The following is a 15,642-nucleotide window of genomic DNA, read 5'->3' as shown; positions in this document are numbered from 1 at the left end:
TGTCTTAATTCATCATTAGTTCATGAGTAGTTAAGTAAACGAGTTAATGATAATGTACCTCTCCGAGTAAAGTCATGACACAAATATGACACATATTAGCAGGTCATGAGATCATTTAGAGCATATTTAGATAAAACTAAAGTGTATTTAAGGTTACAAGTAACTAAGGAAGCCGTTATTCACACATGAACTCATGTGATTCATGTTTGTAATTAAAATTAGTTCTTGATTAGCACATGCCCTAACACATTATTAGTTCATAAGTAGTTAAAAATGAGATAATGATAACATGTGCCTCCAAGTAAAGTCATGCCACAAAGTTGATGCATTACCAGGTCCTGAGTTCTTGTTAGTTACATTTAGCTAAAACTAAAATGTATTTTTAGGGTAACAAGTAACTAAAGTTGCCATTTTCACACATAACCTCATGTGACTCATGTTGTAATTAAAGTTAGTTCTTGATTAGCACATTCTTTAACTCATCATTAGTTCTTCAGTAATTAAGATGAGTTAATTATAATGTGACCCTTCAAGTAAAGTCATTATACAGATGCATTAACAGGTCATATGTTCATGTTTGTTACATTTAGCTAAAACTAAAGTGTATTTAAGGTAGCAAGTAATTAAGGTAGCTGTTTTTCACACATGAACTCATGTGACTCATGTTGTAATTAACATTAGTTCTTGATTAGCACATGCCTTAATTTAGTATTAGTTCATAACTAGTTAAGAATAAGCAGGCCCGGCCCTAAGCAATTTGGCGCCCTAGGCAAGATTTCAGGTGGCGCCCCGTCACATCGCAGTAAATTCCACTGCTAGTGTGAAGTCATAAGAAACTAAACAGCTTTTTGATCGACTACTACAAGCTGGGAAAATGTCAGATAAATATGCCAATGCAATTAACATTATTGCTGAATAGATCTAATATTTACACATTAGCTTGAGGAAGGAATGATGGGGTAGTTACATTACTGTTACTATTTTCCAAAACATCCATGCCCTTCCATAACATTAGCTGACATAAAACTAACAGATAGCACTATAGCTATTTAATGATTAGCAATGTTATGTCATATCTATCAACGTTGGGATGTTAAAATATGGGACAACAAATAGCTTCAAATGATAGAATATATAGCAAACAATAGAAAATGGTGTCAATAAAATAAAAGGTTTAACCTATTAAAATCAATGGCCTATACAGAAATTAAATAAAGCTATAAAATCTATTTCACTTTTAATTGTATTTGCTATTTAGTGAAGAGCAGCAAATGAATCTCTCATTGTGTTTTGTTTAATAACAGAGGTGTTAATGTTAGAATGCACAGATCTATAATGAATGAATGAATGAATAAAGCATTCGACTACTTTAGTAACTGTTGTGCTCATTTAAGAGAAAATTAGTTGTGTTTAAAATAAAACAAGCAGAATAGAGCGAAAAAAAAAAGAAAAAAAAAAGAAGCACTTTTCCGACGGTCCCTTACAGAGAGCTCCACTCCGCGTGAGCTTAGCTCTCCCGGCTAAACGCATATCCCAGGCTAAACGGAGCAGTGCTCGTAATATCGAGCGAAAAAAAAGAAAAAGACAGCTGTGAAACATAAGCAGCTTTGTCTTATTGTAGGAAACACACTTTAGATCTTTTTAGGCTAAGAGGTTTTTGAGTTATTGCCATCTATCACTGAATGTGTGTCAGGAATATTGAAAACAAAACCAACTTACCCCCGCTCATTTCTGGCGCCCCCTGGATGTACAGCGCCCTTAGCATTTGCCTATACTGCCTATGCCACGGGCCGGCCCTGAGAATAAGTTAATTATAATGCACCCCTCCAAGTAAAGTCATGACACAAAGATGATACATTAACATGTCATGAGTTCATGTAAGTTACATTTAGCTAAAACTAAAGTGTATTTAAAGTAACAAATAATTAAGGTAGCCAATATTCACAAATAAACCAATGTGACTTTTGTGATTAAAGGTAGTTCTTCATTAGCACATGCTTTAACTCATCATTAATTCATAATAAAGTAATGTTAAGTTTAAATTTTAGTCTACTATTATTTGTGTAATATTAAATCATTGGTCATAGCCACTAGATGACAATCACAATCTTAAGAAATGATTATGCTTGGAAAGTTTGAAGACATTTTTCATGCTTAAATACAAATTCTATAGTAAAACAAACTGTTTAAATGCTGTGTTCCTTGTCTTATTGTGAATTATACTTCAGTGCATTCTATCACAGAGATTGGTGGTCTGCTTTCATGTCAATGTCAAATGACTCCAAGTCTTGCTCCTATTGGTATTTATGGTTTGTTCCCAATATTGATCCAAGATGCATGATGTTAAATAGTGGTGTTAACCCATTTGTTGCTTGTGTTTAGCTGTATGGGGTGCATCGGACTTGAAGCAGTGCATGTCAGCTAGAAAATGTGTGTGACATAAGACCACACCAGTGCCACGTTACTGTGACGTATGCCTTTGAATAGCAACTCTGTCAGTACAGCTCAGTCAGTGCAGCTTTTCCAGAGCGGCTGCATGAGTTCTGATGGTAAGACAGCTATTTCATGATTGGCCAGGCAACGATAGCGTGTTTTTCATGTTTTCTGACACCTTCAGTTCCCCTAATCCTCCCAAATCCATGATTTTATAACAGTAGAAACGCTTTTAATGTTGTATTATGTTGTGTTCATCAAACAAAATTCATATACTGTAAATAGACCACTTTGTTGATATTAAAATACTATAGTATATTCTTTCTGGCACCGATTTAAACATTATATAATCTATTGAATGTTAAGTATTTTTGTATACGGAAAACATTTGAATGCCTGTTTATTTTACAAATATCCCATCTAGTACACCCTGACCGAGAAAAAGAAACAAACACTTTGTGAATGTCACTGTTGAAGCAGAATGTGTCCGGCTTGACAGTTCAGTTTTTAACTTCTGCCCCTGCTGTTAGCAGCAAATCTCACCATGCAGGTCCAGTAAAAATGAGGTTCAGGTTTATATTTAGATAATTAAATGAGTAAAAACTAATTTAAGGTTTAGTTCTTTTTAAAGTTATGTTATTTATTACTCGCCATCACATTCTTACAAATCACCTTTGTTAAAGGTGAGGCCTTGTTTGTCTTCATAACACAAATGAAGATATTTTAGGTAAAATCTGAGAGCTCCCTCCCCCTGTTAACAAAGCAAGGATGATGGCTCTTTCAAAGTCCCTCACTAAAAATGCGAGAAAAAAAAAACATTCTCAAAACAGGCTACATATATACACACACACACACACACACACACACACATACATATATTTATATATATATATATATATATATATATATATATATATATATATATATATATATAGTATAATAATAATAATAATAATAATAATAATAATAACAGTAGTATAATAATAATTATTATAAAATTAATAATTCCTTACATTTACATAGCAATTTTCTGGACATTTAAAGAACTTTAAAATATTTTGGGTAATTTTTTTATGTAATATTAATTATTGCCTTTAGAATTATAATATTATTTGAATTTTGCTTATTTAGGAAAGAAATTGGGATTGAGGTTTTAGCCATATTGACAGCCCTACTCGTTAGACCAGGCAACTTTCATCCACTGCTCCAAGTTCCAGTTTTGATGCTTGTGTGGCCATTGCAGGCACTCTCAAACAGGGACGTGTGTTCATGTGACAAATTTCTCCCATGAGCATCATTACAATTGTGTGTGACTTGTGCCATAGTAGACCTTTTGTTGGCTCAGACCATATGGGAGAGCTTTTATTGACTACTGCGAGTTAATGAGTCTCAATTGCCCAACATCCTGTCACTGGCTTGTTGTTCGTCGTTCCTTGGACCACCATTGGTAAATTCTCACCACTGCTGACCAGGAGCAAAGTTTTATTGCTTCAGAGATACTCTGACCCAGTTGCCTTGCCATTATAATTTGGCAGCTTGTCAAAGTCTCAGATATTTATTCCCGTCTATTGCTCCTGCATTCAACGTGTTAAAAGAACAGATTTTATCCCATATAATCTACCCAGACCTTAATATGTGGACCTGTTTGTGGATGAACAGTAGTTTTCCTCCCAACTTTGACTGGTCACCAGTGTACACATTTCCTTGCTATTCGAAATGAATAAAAAAAATTGTTTATGACGTTTTTTTTATTGAAGAAATGTAAATAGTCAACGGGATTTCACAATGAATTTGCGATGTTTTAGCCTGCGTCAGGATGTGGATGCACTGGGGTGCTGTTTTTGAACATGTCGATGTTTATGAATAGATTACATCAAAAAGGACACGAGAAATCTTGAAAAACTATACACACTACCATCTAAAGCTACAGCCCTCAAGCAGCAATTGTAGCTAAGTGTTTTTCAATGGAAAGATTTTAGAATGTACTTGCTAAATGTGTGTACATTTTTTGTAAAGTTGTACAGAACACACTTATTAGATATGGAGTAAGTATCATGGTAATAACAAGACACGCATGCATTCATTGCTGTAAGTTATGGTACACTTTGAAAGGTAAGAGTTCACAGAACAACATCCTATCAAACACATTGTCCAACGACACCAATATTGTTGAATTATAAATGGTTATTTATTTGTTTATGTCACAATTTCTGCCAGAGACCTGTTGTTTACATTGTTTACGATGTTACTTGCGTGTGAAAATGGTGTCTTTGTAGTAAAATGCAAGTCGATGTCATCGCTTCCAATGTTACAAATAATTCAAGAGATCACACTTAGATATTGCTTGATGATAATAATAGCAGGTTTGGTATGCTGTCCGGGAGAGAACCCTGTGCTCTGAGATAATTGTGCCCAGGGCTCCTGCCTAGTCAATGAGCATGTAAGGGGAGTAAGAGATCAAGTAGTTCTCGAGAGCTCCCCTTGGTAAAGAAGGAAAGGGGGAGATGGAATGGATGGGGGTTTCTTCTGAAAATGAGGATAAGGAAGGAGTTCTAGTCGGGCTACTTATAGTGAGTTTTTGGATTAATCTGATTAGCTAACTAGTGATTATAGATAAGAGACCAGCTGCGATCAGTCATATCACGTGCTCCTCTCTAAATTAGCTTGTGAAACTTTACAATGAAACCACAAACTGGATAAAAGTCAAAGTTATTGTTACTAAAATCTAAACAAAGCAGTCGAGTGTTTTGACGTTCTGCAGAAGTGATCTGTGAGTTACTCGGTGGCCAGCAAGGTCATGCACAGTAAATTACAGTAGTCTTGTGTTTCTCAACCAAGGTCCTGGAGGACCACCATCTCTGCGCATTTTCCATGTCGCCTTAACACTCTTGACTCAGATCATCAGCTCATTAACAGAGACTGAAGGACCTGTGATGGGAGGGACAGAAAGAGTAGCCATCCAAAACATGCAGTGTAGGTGGTCCTCTGGTACCGTGTTTGAGAAACAAAACAGTAGTCAACATTTGAAGTGAATCAAAAATGTTTTTCAAAATTCTCCTAAAACAGCAATGAATGTTGTTCAATAGTTTTAGGACAACTTTGATCTACTGAATTTTGGCCGCCATTTGGTATCAGCAGATCAATGCTAATATTCAATGCTTTGCTATCAGCCAAATACGAAAAAAATTGGATAATTTATAGATTATTTCTGCTGGTTAATCCTCTTCAGATGTGTGCTGCTGGCCATAAGAGTTTTGATTCGTGCCAACCACTGACTGTGGTGCTGCAAGCAAATGCTTTAGAAGAGCTTTTCACTGTAAAAAACAAACAAGTACTTCTGAATTGTAATTTGTGAATGTAAATGAAAAGAATGATCTTTGTTTCTGCCGTTAAAAAAAAAAAAAAGCTGTCTACTAGGGTTGGGTTGATAGACGATGCCATCGTCCAACGTCAATGGCCAACAGACATCACAACGCTTGACATTTTACTGAAAACCTCAGATACTTTGGTTGGTTACTTTTGATTGTGCACCTTTTTTACCAACCAAGTTTGTCAATGCCATTATAGTGACACAGATCACTCTGCCTAGTCATGCCAGAGTCCTGCGAATAAAAGGGATTAACAGGTGGTAATTTGTGTGTAACTTATCTTAATTTATTTATGATTTGGTTATGGGTAAAACAAAGACCATACGAGTCAGGAAGTTAAAACGGTAGGCTACAATAATTAATTTGGTATAAATTAATTAATTATTCATAAATAATGAATTCACCGCTGCCTACAACGATGATGCCATCGTCTATCACAATGTTTCACATTAGACATTGTATGATGCCATATTGGTCGACACCGCCCAACCCCACTGTCTGCTATACACACTGTAATACATTCCCAGAATTTCACAACGTTACTGTAATTTTTCAAAGTAAACTACATTGTTGTCACTTTACAAGGTTTAACTGTTAAGTTTTACATATTCAGAATTTTATTGTGACATTAAGGAAGGCATCATAATTACAGCAATTTACTGTAAAATGGCTATATCTTTTGCACATTGATTATAGAAATTCAAACTATTAATATTGTATTCAACAAAAATTTATACACCAACTTTTATGCTAATACAGGCACTTTTTGATATTTAAAAATGTTTACAGAATAATTATGAAGCATCTCACAGTAATTTACTGTGAACTTACATACAGTACCTTACTGTAAAAGTAATGCAATTATAAGCCTGTAATTATAAGCCTGTAAATATAAGGTAATTTTTTTACACATCTTGTTCTTTTTGTAAACGGGTTTAGAAAAATAAATGGAAACACTTTAATACTATAGTTCATTAATGTAATTAATGTATCAACTAATATAAACAATTAAAATGGTGTTAGTGAGGCCAGCTGGGGGCGCTCAACCTGTGGTCTGTGTGAGTCCTAATGCCCCAGTAGAAAGTGAAGGGGACACTAATCTGTCAGTGGGCGCCGTCGTTTGGATGAGACTTTAAACCAAGATCCTGACTATCTGTGATTTTTGAAAATCCCATGGCATTTCTCGTAAGGAGTAGGGGTGTAACCCATGTGTCCTGGCCAAAGTCTCTCAATCGCCACTTACAACTATGGCCTCCCAATCATCCCTATCCACCGAATTGACTCTATCACTGTCTTTTCACTCTCCCAATATAGCTGGTTTGTGGTAAGCACACTGGCGCCGTTGTCCTGTGGCTGCCGTTGCATCATCCAAGTGGATGCTGCACACTGGTGGTGGTGTAGAGAATCCCCCCTTATGAATGTGAAGCGCTTTGAGTGTAAGGCCATACACAATAAATGCGCTATATAAATACACATTACAATACAATTTTTCATTTATTATGGTACTAATTCATCTAAGTTATTGTTAAGTTGAATGATGTCCGTTGCTTTTAACTCAGTGCATTAACTATTGTTAACAAGCATACCATTGGATTTTAATAATACATTAGTCAACGCTTTATAAGATTAGTCATACTTAATGTTAGTAAATATGTTAACTAACATTACATAATTGTCCATTAATAAAAAAAAATCTTGTAAAAATGAGTTTATTAGCTTATATCTTATCTATATTGGACCTTATGCTTGCTGCAGTTGTACTTTTTTTCTCATTATACTGATTACACAGGCCAGTGATAGGAATGTCTGTATAAAAGGAGATTTTTTTCCATTTTCTTTCGAATTGTGAGGTTGAACATTAAGCCTGTGACAGATTTTTGCTTCCTGCTGATAATGAGGGAATCCGAGTCATCATGAGTTTTGCCTTTTTTATAAAGCGGATTCACAGCTATGACTTCTTTTGCTTCTGTTCATCTTTCTAAATTTTATATTGTTATTATTAACAAAGATCACTTGAATCGATACATTTGATGGCCCTTCTGACTAATGACAAACAAGATAAGATAGGGATTGTGAAGGGAAAATTTAATTATGAATTGAGAAATGTGTGTGTGTGTGTGTGTGTGTGTGTGTGTGTGTGTGTGTGTGTGTGTGTGTGTGTGTGTGTGTGTGTGTAAAGAGAAGGGCAGATAAAAGCAATAGCAGTTGGTCACCTGGGAGTCTGTGTTAATAATTGAGTGGTCTTGCCTTTGTGCGACAGAATAATATCATTGAAGTCTTATCATAGCAGAAGGAAGGCAGAGATCTAACTAAGGTCAAGGAAACAAGAGGATTATTATTTTTTAAGCATATGTGCTAGAGGTTGAAGTTTTAACAGACATTCTTGACATGCATTAACTTTAAGGATCCTGTAATACTCCAAAAAATGTCTTTATGACACATGAGTGGCATGTAAAAACAGCAGTAGTGTCTGCATTTAATCATATCCAATGCTGGTGGTTACTGTTGGACCTTTTTTTAGCAATCAATTTTTTTTCATACGTGGCTAAAGTTAAATGTCATGTACTTGTAGATGCCGGCAAGGTTTTTCTGGGAAGAACTGTGAAGAAATAATTGACTTCTGCAAGCTGCTCAATATTAACTGCCTGAATGAGGGACTGTGTCTCAACCGAGTTGGAGGATATAATGTAAGTAACCTAATTTTTGCGATGGTTAATATTATGTATGATAACAGCTGGTTTGAGTCCCGGCTGGGCCAGTTTGGCATTTCTGTGTGAAGCTTACATGTTCTCCCTGTCTTTGTGTGGGTTTCCTTCAAAAGACATATGCTATAATTATATATTACATTCAGAATATATTTTAAAGTATTACTACTTGTCTATAAATCACTAAATGGCCCGGGACCTTAATACATTACAGATATGCTCACTGAATACAAACCAAACAGATCACTCAGATATTTAGGATCATATAAACTTGAAATTCCAGGAGATCAGTCAAAGCAGGGGGAATCGGCCTTCAGCTACTATGCCCCTGGCTTCTGCAATCAGCTTTCAGAAATGATTAGATGTGCTCCAACATTAGATACATTCAACTCAAGACTAAAAACACATCTGTTTAGCTGTGCCTTTATTAAATGATCTCTGTGCTACATCCAACAGATCAGACTATTATGTTTTTCTCTTCTTTTTCATTTTTTATAACCTTTTTTAACACATTTTAATCTGTTTTTAATCATTTTTATTATTTATTTTTATTTTATTTACTTTTACTTCTTTTATTCCTGTTGATGTAAAGCAGTTTGAATTACCACTGTTTACGAAATTTGCTTTATAAATAAACTTGCCTATAAGTGAATTGAAAAAAACTAAATCGGCCATAGTGTAAGAATGTGTGAATGAGTGTGTAGGGGTGTTTCCCAGTACTTAATTGCAGCTGGAAGGCCCCCAGCGAACCATTTTGTATTTAATAGACATCTAATAGACATTAAAAATAGACAGCTTGGCTAAAACAAGGCTAAACTTGGCCTGTCAGTGAAAATCTAATACACTTATTTAACCGTGGCATTGGTTCATGTCTCTGATTGGTTGTATGATTTATATCTTAATTTGAATATAAGTAAAACAGTTTGTATGTTTTTCTCACAATCATTGACAGTTACCCATCATCCTGATGTATTTGTTAAAGGGGAAAAACTCAAGGTTGTCTTCGATTTTAAATATTTAGGTCTAATTTTAGATTCACAATTGACATTCCAAAAGCATGCCAAGAAGGTCACTAAAATTGTTAAATTTAATCTGGCCAACTTCAGGCATATGCGACCTTACTTGACTTGTGAAGCAGCAAAACCTTTTATACTCTCTATGATTTTTTCTCATATTACATATTGTCTTACTAATTGGTCACACACCAGTTTTAAAAATAGGTTGAATCACTTTATAAACAGACACTTAAAGTGTTTGATCAGAAATTTATTAGGTGTCATCATTGCAATATAATACAAAAATACTATTTATTAAGCTTTGATAATATGAAATATTTGGCTGATGCTTGTATGATGTTCAAAATTTGAATGGATATGCTCCACCTCCATTATGCGAGTTTTCGACACACAAGAAGAATGATAATAATTGTCAAGGAACACATTATATTACCAGAGGAGACTGTGCTGTGCAGTTTAGGCGTACAACTTTTGCATGGTCAGACTTTCAGTTAGAGCCAGTCATTTCTGGAACACACTTCCTATTGATTTGAGGGGTGTTACAAATTATTCAACATTTAAATACAAGTTAAAGAAATGGCTAAAAGCAAATCAAGTTTGTAACCATGTATCATTCTTTTGTCTAGCATTTTAAAAAATCCTTATTATTTAAGAAATTATTATTTTAGGAAATTATACTTATTTATCCTTTTGCCGTATGTAACTTTACTGGTATTGTATTTGTGATGATGTGGTTTTTGATTTTGGGTTGCCTTTTAAAATCTGGCAGATGAAAATTAGCTCTTGTGGCTAGCTCTGGTTTATTTACAGTTCTACTGTTGATTAAAGATCATTGTGCCTGTTAAATAATTAAAATTATTTCACGCATCTGCCATTTTAAAGCACGAAAGCGAGGCTGCGGTGGGATGAAACCTGAAAGTATAAGATCTGCACTGTAAACATTGCAACAGTATGCTGTGGACTACAAACTTCCAGCTGTTGCCGTGATTTTAAAGTTCAGATATGGTGTAAACATCACTTTAGAATCACTCAGTTAAGTTTAACTTAAACAAAACCATAATAGGCATCAAACAAAATCACACTCTCTTTAAGAGTAATACACTTTAGTTTTTGGCACCAGATAAACACAGGGAGGACGTCTTCCTGCTTTAGCCTATGTAACCCAGTGAACGATAAAACAATGCAGTCATCTGTATCACACATCCTCCTGTTGTCTTTAATAGTGTTGTCTATTGAAGTTTAAAAAAAAAACATTTAAGCGCCGCTGAGTGTGTTCTTGATTTGTCATATTATTCACCAGTGTTCAACAGAAATGACTGTGATTGGTCGTGATAGTTCACTGCTTACAGTACACACCAATGACTGTAAAAACTGTGCAAACACAAACGGCCAATCACAGTCTTTTGAGTCATTGAGGACTGATGAATACTATGGCAATTTAGCGGTGTTGTGTTCAAGAGTGCTAAAATGTTAGTGAGAAATTGACAATTTCAGTATCAGTGTCATAAATTTTAGTGTCATGAGAGATCTTATAAAGTTGAATAATCAGTTTATTATCTTGAGTAAATGGCATCTAAAACGTGTGTTTGGGAAAGAAAACGTGAGCTAACTAGTGCAATTTCCTTAAACTTAGCTAAAAGTGAGGTTTGATATCCCTTTTTATTTTCACTATCCATTCAGAATGGACCTTCGAGTTACTCGGCAGGCAGTGAAATGATACATTTGTGTTACTTTTTCTTCTCTGATAAGATATATAGCCAGGTACAGAACATTCCTGTGACTCAGGCAATACATCTGGGTTTCTTCCTACTGCAGCCTCAATTTCGCTTTTTAAATGGCGCCCGCGTGAAATCAGTCTATAGACTACTAAGAATAGCCCAAAGCTAGACTAGTCATCAAGTAGACAGATTAGACAGACTTTATATGTGTAGTACTTCATTTCTAAATATTTGATGACTAGTCTAGTTTTGACCTATTCTTAAATGTCTATTAGATTTTCACTGACAGCCCAAATTTAGCCTTGTTTTAGCCAAGACGACTGTCTAGACATCTATTAGAAATCTTATAAAAAATTTTTAAAAAATGCTTGCTGGGGCATCTGCTGAGTAAAACATATGCTGGAATATTTGGTGATTCATTCCGCTGTGGTGACCTCTTATAAATGAGAGATTAAACTGAAGGAAAATTAAATATTTTTGGGGGAAATTTGTCTGTCTTTCTGTCAAATAAAATATCAAAATTTTGTTTATTTATTTGTTTAATTTCTCTTCTGAAGTTAAAACATTGGGGTTGTGTTCTTTAAAAATGTATATAAATGTTTGAAAACATAGCGTTTTTTGGAACGTTATTGAGGAAAAAATATCAGTATACATACTTTAAGGAAATTGAACTTTTGTACTGATGAAGCACAGATGCCTTTTTTTTCAAGTTTTTAATAGAACTGTCATTTAGAGGATCTTCATTATCCTGAAAACATCTTCAGATGACCACAATAAAATCATGAAAAAAAGGAATTAGACACTTTCTAATTTATGAGGCAAAAATCTGTTTTTGGCTTTGACCCATATATGGTAGTCAGATTGCGTTCCCTTTGATTTCCCACCCAAAATAGCAATGCAAATACAGCCATGACATGACAAATAATCATCCCAACATCCCACCGAAAATTTTCCCCGCCCCAGCGGCTAATGCACATATATTAATTTCTAAGAGTTCTCAGCCTCACAGTCCCATTATAGCATCCTTGATTTATGCTTGTGTCTCAAGGTTTTAACCATCCTCTTCTATTTCAATATCATCTTTCCGTCACTCCCATCAACAGATCTGCGCTTTGACTGATGTGTCACAGTTCTATTACTGTCAGCTGATGAAGTCGCATCTGTTTCTGTTATCAAGTGCTCTAAAGTATGAGCTTCATATGAATTGATTTACGCAGTTTGTTAAACAATCGAAATTGATCTATCAAAAAAGATCTGTCAGAGTCATGTAAAATATGTGCCATTTTGACGTACTGTAAAATATTTCTCAAGTGAGGTTGAGTTGAATGACCTATGATTGATCCTGGATTAACAGTTCACCTAAAAGGTTTATAAATAAAGTTATGTTTTATAAAATAAAATCACACAGGAAAAAGTATTGAACACATGAAGAAAGGGATGGATAGAAAGGCAGTGCAAGCCGCTTAGCAGCAACCTAAAGATGACTCTCATGTGAAGAATGAAGTCACATGCATTGCTCAGGTGTGTTTTTTTCACAGACTTCAACAGAGTGTAAAAAATCTTGACGGTTCTGTGCGTCACGTCCATGTGACTCGCTCCCCCTTCTATGCTCGGAGGTGGTTATAAGCATACAAATATCGCACACAATGGTGCACACACAACAATAGGAACTATATAAACAAGCTTAATGATGACACAAAAAAGTGTGACAGTGTAACAACCATCTATTTTTTTATAACCATTATTCATTTGTTATATTTAATATTATTTTCACTTAATAAGAATGTTGAGCACAATGTTTATAACACAAGACTATTCTTGGTTTCATTTTGGAGACTTGGAGCCACTTGGAGATCGTTCTCCTTGTTCAGCTGTGGTCTTTATTTTTAACGTATGTGAGTGCCATAAAGGTGTCAACGTTTAACATTGTACCATAAAAACAATCTGCTGCAACTAACGCTATTGCTGTGATGTTAATCTAGCATAATAACCCCAGGGGTCACAATCAATAATTTAAAAAAAAAATTGAAAGGCTTATGTTTTCTTGTAACTATTAAATATTAAGTATATATATATATATATATATATATATATATATATATATATATATATATATATATATATATATATATATATATATATATATATAATAAGTTAAAAACCATGTTTCTATTCTGCAGGTTATGGATAAAATATGATAATTCTAATAGTTTAATAAATGATAATAGTTTAATAAAATATATTAACCCCGCCCTTTTTATATTTTTGTATGTAAACGTCTGGATGCAACTCTATAAATATATATATATATATAATATTTTCATTGTTTTCATTCATGGTCCAACAATGTTGCTAACAGAAATATTCATTAATTGATTTTCCATCAGCTTAGTGCCTGATTTTTCGGGGGTCGGCACAGTGGATTGAACCCTCAACTATACTCTGGCATATGGCCTTTCCGCCTGCAACCCAGTACTGAGAAACCAATATGAATATTTAAATGTGTATTTTATAGGTATACAATGAAAAAGAAAATGGAGCCAGAAAATAATATATGCTCATATATATATATATATATATATATATATATATATATATATATATATATATATATATATATATATATATATATATATATATACCTTCTTTGAATGAAGGAAAATAGTTTTTGAGTGTGTCAGCATTAACTCTGAAAGATGAAATGAAACTTTGCTGTGTTATGTTACAGTGAGCTGAGCTAAAAATGTTTTCTTGAAGACTTTACGGCTGAAAATATATTTGCTTTTCTTTTAAATAACCTGAAGTTTGAAAACTGCACAGCTACTGTTGCACACTGGAATTTTAGAGTAGTTTTTTTTTTTTTATCTCTCTGCTAAAGTTTCTATTCTAAATGTAAACATCCGTTATTCTGAGAGCTCAGCTTATTTGGTTAACATGCTGTTTAGAGACATCTGGTTGTTTAATTTCCCATCACTGTCATCCTTAATTAAAACGTTGACATAGTCCAGGAAACAGGCCACATTTCTTCATTAGCAAATTGGTGAAAAAAAAAATATGTTGGTCATCAGCAACATTTAGTCTTTTCTTAAACTTCCTTTCCCCCTTAATCTTCTTAAACTCCATAATTGCCTTCGGAGTAATGATTCTTAGAATCACCAAGGAATTAATTGGCTAAGATTTTTGATTTAAGGATGTTTAGTAGAACTTTACTTTGTAGGCAGCAACACAGGGGATTAAAAAGTGTAATTACCTTTTCATCAAAAGCTTGAAAACACTCTTAAAGAAACCGCAGGAACAGCAGGAGTTGAAATTATAAACGCATGTGATTGTTAGGTGCGTTTAGTATGTTGCTGATAGATTTTTCTAATAATTAGGGTTAATTGCTAGATCATTGTTTTGTTTTGGTTTTTTCTTTCTTTCCCCCCTGCAGTGTCTCTGTGCACCAGGATGGACGGGGGAGTTTTGTCAGTACTTGGAGAACGCATGCTTAGCCTATCCAAACAGATGCTTGAACGGAGCTACTTGCATCAGTATGAGTCAGACGACTGCACCCCCGCATTATATGTGCACCTGTCTCCCTGGATACACAGGTTAAAAGAAAACTATATCAACAAACTCTACAATATGTTTTCCTGATTTATGTTTAAGTTTGCGCTGGGCTTTGGAAGAAGATGCTTTTTAAAGCTATACTTGGGTTTTATTTATTTATTTATTTATTTTTTGCAGTAGAGTTGGAGAGCAGAATTATTGTCACGTTTTCATGCAATGCTGGAGAGCAGAGAATGTTATCTTAAATATCAGCTTTATCCGTGACATGCTGAATATTGCATAGAACATATTTCTGTCTGCTACCAGATGTACTTGTTTTCTGAGCTTTCTGTTTTCTCTATATATAGTAAAAAAAAAACAGAAACCTAAGGAGAATAAGTACAAATTGACTCAAATATAGTTATCAATATTTAAATTATTCTATTTTATTATCAGTCATTATAGTGCACTTAATAAGAATGGTTCATTATCACAAATGTAACGACTATAAAGTGCTCAGCATAAATAAGAACACCCCTCACAAATCTGTCTTTTAAATTAATATTTTATATAGAATTCCAGACAATATTTGTGCATATGCATTAGCTTAATCTGAATTTAATTTGGCTACAGAAGCCAAAGCTGCATGGAGCTAATCTAAAAAAAAACAACTTACAATAACGGAAAAAAAAAATGAGTACAGCCAAATTTAGGTTTTAGGGAAAAATATTGAATACAACTTTTAAATAGAGGAAAAATCAAGAGAATGGAAAAAAATGGTAGTTTGTAATATTTTTGCTATATTTTGCATGAGTTTTTAAATGTATAATCTTTTTATATATAAATGTGTTTAATGACTTAAATATTATAAATA

General features: G+C 34.1%; 1 protein-coding gene across 5 annotated transcripts in view; it reads left to right on the top strand.

The window, feature by feature from the left end:
• The window catches only part of eys (EGF-like photoreceptor maintenance factor), a 531,033-nt gene that overhangs the window by 131,236 nt on the left and 384,155 nt on the right, over positions 1-15,642 (top strand). For all 5 annotated transcript variants that reach the window (NM_001442782.1, XM_087277984.1, XM_087277990.1 and 2 more), the window contains 2 exon segments: positions 8,374-8,488; positions 14,671-14,830. In NM_001442782.1, the coding sequence (NP_001429711.1) occupies positions 8,374-8,488; positions 14,671-14,830 (275 nt within the window).

The sequence above is a fragment of the Danio rerio genome, chromosome 13 (assembly GCF_052040795.2).
Source record: "Danio rerio strain M-AB ecotype USA chromosome 13, GRCz13ab, whole genome shotgun sequence".
Lineage (NCBI taxonomy): Eukaryota > Metazoa > Chordata > Actinopteri > Cypriniformes > Danionidae > Danio > Danio rerio.
The sequence above is the reverse complement of the archived record's forward strand: the minus strand, read 5'-3'. Positions and strand labels throughout refer to the sequence as shown.